At 43.7% G+C, this 9,888-nt stretch overlaps 2 protein-coding genes across 2 annotated transcripts; both read right to left on the bottom strand.

Moving 5' to 3' along the window:
- Positions 1–77: 77 nt before the first annotated feature.
- LOC109890093 (claudin-10-like) lies at positions 78–4,212 on the bottom strand. The gene is made up of 5 exons (XM_020482042.2): positions 3,479–4,212; positions 3,014–3,175; positions 2,861–2,942; positions 2,630–2,740; positions 78–2,066 (listed from the first exon to the last, which is right to left on the bottom strand). Exons 1-5 carry the CDS (start codon positions 3,708–3,710, stop codon positions 1,673–1,675), a joined length of 981 nt encoding a protein of 326 aa, XP_020337631.1. The 5' UTR covers positions 3,711–4,212; the 3' UTR covers positions 78–1,672.
- Positions 4,213–5,970: 1,758 nt separating this feature from the next.
- On the bottom strand, positions 5,971–8,983 carry LOC109890092 (claudin-10-like). Its single transcript, XM_031823873.1, has 5 exons — positions 8,498–8,983; positions 7,760–7,921; positions 7,597–7,678; positions 7,367–7,465; positions 5,971–6,831 (listed from the first exon to the last, which is right to left on the bottom strand). The coding sequence occupies exons 1-5, from the start codon at positions 8,715–8,717 to the stop codon at positions 6,675–6,677; spliced, it is 720 nt and encodes a 239-aa protein (XP_031679733.1). The 5' UTR covers positions 8,718–8,983; the 3' UTR covers positions 5,971–6,674.
- Between the last annotated feature and the right edge of the window lie 905 nt (positions 8,984–9,888).

Genomic DNA, 9,888 nt, shown 5'->3' with positions numbered 1-9,888 from the left:
ACAAGTTCTCATTCACAACTACGACCTGGCCAAGATAAAGCAAAACACAGAGATGGGATAAGACATGGGATAAACAAACGTACAGTCAATAACACAATAGAAAAATCTATATACAGTGTGTGCAAATATAATAAGATTAGGGAGGTAAGTCAATACTTAGAGAAGCATGCTTATGTGGTGTTGTATGTAAATTAGGCATGTATGCTTATTGTCGCTTATACTGTACTGTACATTTAACCCTTTTGAATGGGCTACTGTGAATATAGTGGCAGAGAACAGAATGGGTCCTAATATGATGAGGAAGCCTCTCACTAGGCCAAGCCAAAGAGCAGATCCAATATTATACCTGAGTAGGGAAAATGTAGGCAAAAAACAGCTTGGCATTCCCATACAGTTTTAGAGAAATAATCATATTAGCAGACACTGCACCCATAAGACTCCTGATTATTCCACACAGAGATACCAGATACGAGACGAGAGATTCTAGTACTCAAACCATGTTTCACCGTCCACAGAAGTCCACACAGTTGACTACAGTGGCGGAGTCCTCAGAGCAGTCCTTCCACAGGCTGGACCAGCGCCCGACCTGGGCCACCCTCCAGTAGTCGATATCCAGGGTGCAGGCCACAATCACCCAGTCCAGCATGGACACCTCGAGGCCCAGGATCTGAACCAACCTCCTCCACATTCCTCTGTCTGGACAGGTGGAGAGGATCGCTCACAGGGACTACCGAGGGTAAGTTACTGGATCTATTGCAATGTTACTGATTTCATCCAATCTAGTCACGGAATTCACAAAAATGCATCCAATAAAAATTATTCCATATTCACTTAGCACAAGATTGGAGCGTCGGTCTGTCAGCTGTGCGGCATATCACTCATGGTTTAAATAGGAAACAGTGTCCGGGCAGAATAGAGTGGCAACACCAAAAACAGAGACTGTTTACAGGCAGCCTCCCTGACTGCTTTGGCAGGTATGACTGTGCTGACAATATTAGAAAAGTAACATCTAAAAGAGTTGGTGATTATTTCTATATCTTAAAATATACTGATTTTGATTAGACTACAGTTGAATCATTTGAAAAGGGAGAACAACAACAACACGGAGTCAGAGAACTTGACGAAAGGCAGAAAAGTCCTGCTTGAATGACATTATCAATAGCAATACAATGAATGTGATGAAGCAGTTCAGTTGATGAAAGTGAAACATTCCCAGGAAACAGGCCATTGGATACAGAGACTTTCCCCCACATACAGAATCACAATTGGATCATTATTGGGCTGTCAAATGATTCAAACATTTAATTGAGTTAATCAAAGGATTTGTTGTGATTCAAATTCAGAATTTGCTCGAATTGAGTTGTCCAAAGTAACAGCAAATCAGGTAAATTGACAAAGCACACTTAATTGAACCTCATTGTCAACTTGTTTTGACATTGAATTGTTGTTTTTAGCTGTATAAATTATGTATTTTGGATGTTTTCACTATATTTTAAAAGATAAGAGACCATGTGATTAATCGCAATTCAAACACATTAGTTCACTAAAATTCAAAAAAGTTAACTTGAGTTAACGGATGAACTCTGACAGCACTAATCATCATATACAGTATATACAATTGTTACTTCAGTTCGGTCCAGTCACAATCACACATAGTATGAACAGAACCAGATCATATGTAGGAGTTTTGGATAAACGGTTCTCTCTCGCTCCTTCTTGACCCACTGGATAAAGAGGACACTGTACTACTACTGTCTCTGCTCACCTCGGAGTGCACTGACCCATGAGACCTCGATGGACGACCAGACGTCAAAGACCCACTGCCAAATTTCGAGGACTGCCTGGAGTTCGAGGACCGTCCAGACCGCTCTAATTTGGACGCGTGACCGGATTGACCAGACCTTGAGGAGATGGCAGACACATCTGAGCCTGCAGATTTTGAAGAAATCTTAGATGCAGATGAAACCTTGATCTTTGAGGTGATCTTGGATACTGGGGACTGTACTGTGGTGGACTTGGCCTGGTCCCTCTCAACCTCGGGAAGTTCAGGGACGACTATAGTTTCGCTGGGAGAGATAACATACAAAATGAGAAAGAACAAATCAATGACAAGTGTTATGAATAAATTAATAACTATTCCATGATGAAAATTTGTGGAAAATAGCCAGGAGGAGATGGCCACCATTTTACGGTCTCCTGACCAATTGTGCTGGACATACTACCTGACCAACCAGTGCTCCCGCACATTGGCTAACCGGGCTATCTGCATTGTGTACCACCTCCTGCCAACCCCTCTTTTTACGCTTCTGCTACTCTCTGTTCATCATATATGCATAGTCACTTTAACTATACCTACATGTACATACTACCTCAATAAGCCTGACTAACCGGTGTCTGTATGTAGCCTTGCTACTCTTATTTTCAAATGTATTTTTACTGTTGTTTTATTTCTTTACTTACCTACACACACACACACACACACACACACACACACACACACACACCTTTTTTTTTTAACTATTGGTTAGAGCCTGTAAGTAAGCATTTCACTGTAAGGTCTACACCTGTTGTATTTGGCGCACGTGACAAACTTTGATTTGATGATGAGGCTGGTTATGCTTGTACTCACCTCTCGTCCTCACAGAGCAGTTTGCACACAGAGACCAAGTAGAACCAACCCCCTGTCATATGGAAAGCTGATCCCACCCAGCCAAGAAACAGAGGAGTCCCCAGGTCAAACCTGTGTTAGTGTTTGTGTGTGAGAGAGAGAGAGAGAGAGAGAGAGAGAGAGAGAGAGAGAGAGAATCAATCAATATTATCTTGTAACTGAATGGAAAAACCTGCATCCAGGTCAACTTACTTTAATCCGTCAAAATAGGGGTTGAAGTATTCCCCGGAGACGTATTTTGCGTAGACAGCATATCCTGGCGCAGCCAGAATGCCTGCATAAGACGAAGTGAGTCAGTCAGCTACTCTCAATCTGCTACAGTGTGCATCTACCAGGTGATTTTACCACTGATGATGTGACAGACTCCTCCAGTGAAGAGCTTCCTGTGCTTCGCCTTGTCCTTGCCCCCGAGGAAGGTGCACTCCATCCCATTGAGACTGAGTACGAACCCCAGCATCCCCACAGAGAGAGCACCCATCAGCAGGCCCCTCACAATCTGGATGTGGTCTGGTTGATTAGAACACAACCAAACGCAAGGTCACATTTTACACTACAGTAGGCTTTATAACTTCAGTGGAATACCCAATGTCACTGTACTGAAACAGTCTAAACTCAAAGAAGTTTGCTTAAAAGATAGAGTACAGTAATAGTCACATATGAACAGAATTAGTTTTAAACCCTATTTTGGGGGGGGTAAATGAGCTTAACAGACTGTCTTCAGATGTGTCCTCTTGTTGATATACAACTTCATACCCACCACAGAAATAGAATTAGAACACTATATATGATGCATGTCTCTACGGTACTTACTGTCCACGGACCAGAGCACAGGGAAGTCTTGGCAGTTGGTGACAGAAGTGGAGTCGGTAAAGTAGGCCTTCCACAGGTTAGACCAGTACCAGGCCACCTTGATGACAGGCGAGCCACCCATGCCCCCTATGGGCGTGACCTTCCAGCCCTCCATGGCCATGGTGCATGCCACAAAGATCCAGCCCAGCACTGTCATCAGGAAGCCCCAGATCTGCATCACACGGATTTTCATCCTGATACTCTGGTGTGTGGAGTCAGTCTATTTGCTCTATATCTAGATAACCCTCACGTTGTCTTATTACGACCGTCGCTGGTTGCGTCTCTTTTCTCAAGATCTGACTTATTGGCGATTCCTTTTTCTCTTGTCTATACGATGGTGTGTCTCCTTGGTGGAGCCACCGTCCAGTGGAGCCCAAGTCTCCTGCTGTGCTGTGATAGGGAAGAAACCTGCTCATCCCTAACAGCTTGGTAGCAGGGCTCAGTATGACTAAGGAGACAGTCATATTTGTTGCTCTACCTGGTCGTCACTTATCCCATACTGCATGAGGGTGGCTATGGGTCTGTTGCTGCTCAGGTTTGAAGAACCTTGTTTGGGTGCTGAAAATGTTGACCTAAGCGTTTATCTCACGTTTCAGAAACCTCCCATCTCTATGTCCCAAGCTGATTCCTTGCGTTTTGAATTATTTGACCTATTCTGATCAAATGTATTCAAAGGAGATAAACATGACCTAGTACAGCCCAAAGGCTATGGCAAAACTTGACCTCATCTCAAGATGATTATTATTTTAAATACAGTGCTGGTCTGACCTTAACTAGTTCAATAAGAACTCATTACCTGAGGAATTACAACTTCAGAGTCCGCTGAAGCGCTTCCATTGTCCGTTGACATTGCCTCGGGCTGCGGTGGGTTATTAGCTAGGTGTGCCGCCTGCTTTACTTATATAATTAAAACATAACGTCTTTGACCTCATATAATTATGCTTAAATCCACGGCTCTCTCTGATGGTATTAGTTGCATGGGGAGTGATGGATTTTCTTGTGGTGAGTGAAGATGAGAAGGGTCTTCTTTGTACCGAGTCCCTCGGCTTATCGGCAAAGTAGATGGGACATTGGAATGGACCCACTGTTGTGATGCATGGACCTATATGGTGGTAATTCATGCTTTTCATTAATGATGGGCTAATAATGGAGAAAGAACAAAAGAGTGGTTGTGTTCGCTGGCAGGGCCTCACGTTAATTATGGGTTATAAAGCACAAATACCTGCTGCAGAATAACCTACCATGAGAATTTAAGAAATATTAAGTAAGATTCCATCCAAAGATGCATACACAGAACGTTGTTTGAGTTTCTATCTGTCAATAGTTTGACTCATCGTCCTCTAAATAAAGTATAGGTATACTGCTCTCTGGTGGTGTCTTGTTGAAATTGCAGCCAAACTGTACCTCAACCACAGTCCAAATCACACTCAACTTGTGTGTTTTGTACGGAACAGTACTTGATTCTTTTGTATGTTTAGAAGTATTGTCCATAATGGATTTTCTGTCAATTTGGCATAAATAAACTGCTTTTTGGGGCAAGGATTCTGCTGGTGGCCTTGTTTGAATTTAGAATCTGATGTAACAAAATAGACATGAATTAGGGATGCTTGGGATTCATGTGATGATTCATTCTGATGCTTCAATCCATACAAATGAGGAATCTTAGACTTATTGCATGCAATAAAACTGTATATTTTTTAAATGGTGAATTCATCTCTGGATTCATTCTGAAAAATATGGACATCAAAATGTGAAATCACTCACCATTATTGATTTTGTCTAGATGTCTGGCTATCATCCTAACTTAGTAGTGTAGTCAGAGTAGGTCCTCTGACCAACCAGAGCTGTGGGACACCCGACACTTGTTTACGGATACACAGGACTGGAGCAGGGAGCACGGGGCGGCTACCAGCTGTAGCTCCATGCCAGCTGGTGAGAGTCCCCCGGCTCGGAGGGCCAAGAGGATTCACGTAACAGGGTTAAGGTTTCAATTGATCAGAAGGTTGGATAGATGGCAGGCGGTGGAGGAAACTTCCGATTCCCATATCCGAGTCTGAACAGAGATCAACTGGGGCAGGACTGCTGTTGACTGGTAACTCTGTGATCAGTCGAGACAACGGAACGTAGGGGGCCATCTTTCAGTGTGAGGTATATTGCAAAAATACAACAACTTGACATTTCTTGAGAGCACACAATGTTCTCTATTGACTCTTTCTTCGGCTAGTCTTCACTTGTGGTCTGCTAAAGAGTGACAGCATACAGCAGACGGGCATTGACTCCACAGTTGAGTTCCGGAGGTAGTTGTCATGAGACACTCATACAGAGGTCCATGTCAAAGTGTTAAATCCCCCAATTAAAAAGTCTACTCATTCAATCCCCCTTTCCTTTATACTGACTTAATGTTCTTTCACCAGATCATTCAGAGAAAATTATCACTGAATTCCTTGTATGCAAAAAAAAAACATTTATTGACATTGCCACTGATTACAACATATTGGGAGACGTACAGGAATTAACCAATTGAGTAATGTTTCTAGATGACCTCAAACAGACACATATTCCTGATATTTGTTCTTGAGGCATATCTAATGAACAACAATGGATTTGGAAGAGCACACGTTCATTTGTCCCTTCAAGGTGACCCGGGAGTTCATACTGTGATCCTAGCCAAACCGAATTTCCTGCCCTGTGAAGAAAACAAGCTTATCTGACTTCTTTTGTTTATCGCCCGTTGACAGAAGAGGCCTATTACCTAATGTGGTTTTAGAGAGGAGCCAACAGCTTGTCTATTTCCTCTTGCTGATTTCAGGGCTTATCTCCCCCAGCATTGTTTGTGCCACAGGGGGTGACATTGTTCAAGTCAGTTATACAGCAGAGGCACAGAGACAGCAAGGAGTCTCCTTTGGCAGAGAAGATATCAAAAACCATGCTCCATGAACAGTGCATTGGAAAGAAGTGTGATATTAAGGAAAATAAAAGCAGGTAGCCTACATCACATCCTTAGGTAATGTAATCACACAGGACTCCGTCTCAATAAGGAATTGGGGTTCTGGTTGAAGAGGTATGAAAAGGTGACCTCAACAAGCTTAGCCCAAGGGTCAAACAGTCCACGGTCACCTCATATGACCATATGGCAATGCCAGTGTTCCGTCCGTTGTCACACATAGGCGTTCTTTCCAAACTGCCTTGAGTGTTCTGCTGGGTCTCGGGGGTCTGTGGAAACTGGCGATTTGTAGAAACTGTTGGCAGACTTGCCGGGTTTGTGACGCTTGGTTACCATAGACGTACCAACACTGTAGGAGCACTCTGCTCGACTAGAGGAAAACACAAAGGGTTACTCCTTTGAGATATACATTGTCCTCATTCCATTTCCATGGTAAAAAAAACAGTTCTAGTTCAGAAGACAGAAGTCTCCGGATCTAGGCCAATTCATCCCACCCCATACACTAGTTCCCTAGGCCCCCTAGCCAAGGTGACTTTCACATAAATACGTTGACACTATACACAAAGAAAACATTCAGTCATCAACATACAGTGCATGTCCTTATACTGTTGTCACTATGAGACAAGATGTTGACAGTGATCCCTGGAAATCCCAGTACTTAAACAACTTCATTACAGTCCATAGTAAACTGCTTCATTAACTTACTGAATGACAAGCTTTACGGTCCGTCTACTCTATTATAGATAACTTTCCATTTCTGTGTCTCAGTCAACATGATGTTGAGATACGTACCGTACTTACAGATTACATAACACACTGAGTAAATGGAAGGGGGGGGGAAACACGTCTGTCAAAGCAATCATTTTCTGTAATTGATCATCGTTTAATTAAGTGTACAAACTTACCTGAAGCCCTCTGACAAGGAGAGGCAGAATATGAGTCCTCCTGAAATGCAGAGCACCGAGCCAGACCAGCCGATGAAGAGCGCTGCGCCCAGCTCAAACCTGGCAACGAGAGGACGGGCATAGCCGGCAAAGCCAGTGACCAGTTAGTAAATACATGTGCTCACTGCATTTCATTTGTCGACATGCAGTGCAGTAGGACATTAAGTAGCACAGTTAAGCTGAACACTTACTTTTGAGCAAAAAAGAGTGGGTCAAAGAACTCTGATGTGATCCTGTGTGCGTACAGGGAGCATGCAGTCAAGGAGCAAAGCCCTGCAGAGAAAACAGAGGACTCAGCTCTGGTCTAAATAGCAAGGAGTAGTTCAACAAGCACACAATATAATGAATATTCACCATTGAGTATGAAGTGAAGGCCTGAAAGGCCTGTTAGTCTGGCCTTGGTGCTCTCTGAGCCTCCGATCCTGGTACACTTCATTCCCATCAGGGCCAGGGTGGCTCCAAAGAACCCCAGGCACACAGACGCAATCATCAGGCCCCGACAAACTTGGATATACACTGGGTGGGTGGGTGGGTGTGGGTGTGGGTGTGAGGGAGAGAGAGATAAAGAGACAAACACAGAGTTATCTCACACTTGTAAAAGTGCTCTGACTTTCTCAGTTTTCCTCTCATTGCCACTTTAAAAGCATTGTATCCTCAAATGGCAGCTTGAACACCCGGTTCAAATGTGTCTCTGGCCTCTGGTAGTGTATCTTTTAGAGGCTCTTGGGCTTAATCCAACAAACCGATAGGGTTATCAAATTCCAAATACCACTTTTTTCAGAGCCAGCCATTCATCCCAGGAGACGGATGCTCAGGATGTAACACATCTGTGATTAGGTCAAAGAAATCACACACACACACACACACACACACACACACACACACACACACACACACACACACACACACACACACACACACACACACACACACACACACACACATATATATATCCATTACAGTCACAAACAGACACACGCATGCACACACACAAACACATATGCAAACACAAAAATACACATAATCGCATACAATTACAATGACAATACAACATCACAGCAAAAATAGCAACCAGCTAAAGTTTGGACTGACCATCCAGAGCCAGCATGGAGGGGAAATCTTTACAGTTGGACACTCCTGTGGAATCCGTGACGCAGGTCTTCCACAGGTTGGACCAGAAGGTCGCCGTGGTGATGACCGTCCCATCCACGGAGGACACCTTCCAGTAGTCAGTAGGCAAAGTGGAACAGACCAGGATCCATCCAGATATGTTCAGGATGAAGGCAACGATCTCCGTGGCCATGTTGCTCATCCTCCTCAGTCCTGTCCTGTCTGTTGTAGAGCTGGGTCAGGTAAGCTGGTAAACAGCAATTGTGGCAGATGAGACTGTATACTGTGGAGGACAGTGGATGGAGAGCAGAGCAGAGAGGCAGTCCAGGATGAATGGTTAGGAGGTGAAGTGTGTCAGTGGTTAAGATGTCGTAGCCTGGTTTATGTTCAACAGGGAGGGCTCTGTGTTCAAGACTCTGCACCTCTACCTGTGGACCAATCCCAAGGATACACATCACTCACTGACACACACACACACACACACACACACATACACTGAGACACATGCACACACATACACACACTGAGACACATACACACACACAAACACACCGAGACACACACACACAGTGAGTCAAACACACACACACAGACACATACTCTCTCTCTTTCACACACACATACCCATCCACCCAGTCACACACACACACACACATCACTCCACAGTTGTCATTTGAGGGAGAGGGGGGGGGGGGTCAGTGAGTGGATCAGTAGGAGATGGGGCTAATTGAAAGGATTTGAAATGTTTGCTGGTGGACAGGAAACAGAGCTAAGACACTGACATGTGTATGACAGAAAATTGACAATAAGCAACTGGTCTGCATGTAGATAGACAGAGGAAGTCCGTTGTTCACTCGTTGCATCGGTTAGTTTTACATAGTTTCTTTACAATTATGCTAGTTGAAATTATACAATTCATTGATTTGATTATAAAATGTCCTGCTATAAATGTTTCATACCAATCTTATAAATGTTGCAGTTATCTGGTGTTCGGTAGACCTATCTGTTGACTCATAGCCCCACCCAGTGGAGAGAAGATATAAATATTAATGCAACCACGTGATGGTGTCCTGAGCCATGATGCGAAAACCTCAATCGGGGCGTTTCCTCTCTCTGTTTTATCTGAAAACATCCAGATCAAACAAACACAAGATTGGTGACTATTCACTGCTTTATTTCCTTCACATCAGTGCAGATGGAAGGAAAGTAGTTGTTTCTGTATGTTGAAAATGAGGTGGAAGTTGGTATGTCATGTTTGTTTATTTTTGCTGTAGAAATGGACATTCCTGTGGATAGGGGGTGTTTGGCTGTCAGAAATGAAACAAGGGCTTCCCATTGAAGGAGGGAGGTCGAGAGAGAGAGAGAGAGAGAGA

This window comes from Oncorhynchus kisutch, linkage group LG5 (assembly GCF_002021735.2).
Source record: "Oncorhynchus kisutch isolate 150728-3 linkage group LG5, Okis_V2, whole genome shotgun sequence".
In the NCBI taxonomy this organism is placed as follows: Eukaryota; Metazoa; Chordata; class Actinopteri; order Salmoniformes; family Salmonidae; genus Oncorhynchus; species Oncorhynchus kisutch.
Note: the sequence above shows the minus strand (reverse complement) of the source record. Positions and strands in the feature narration are given on the sequence as shown.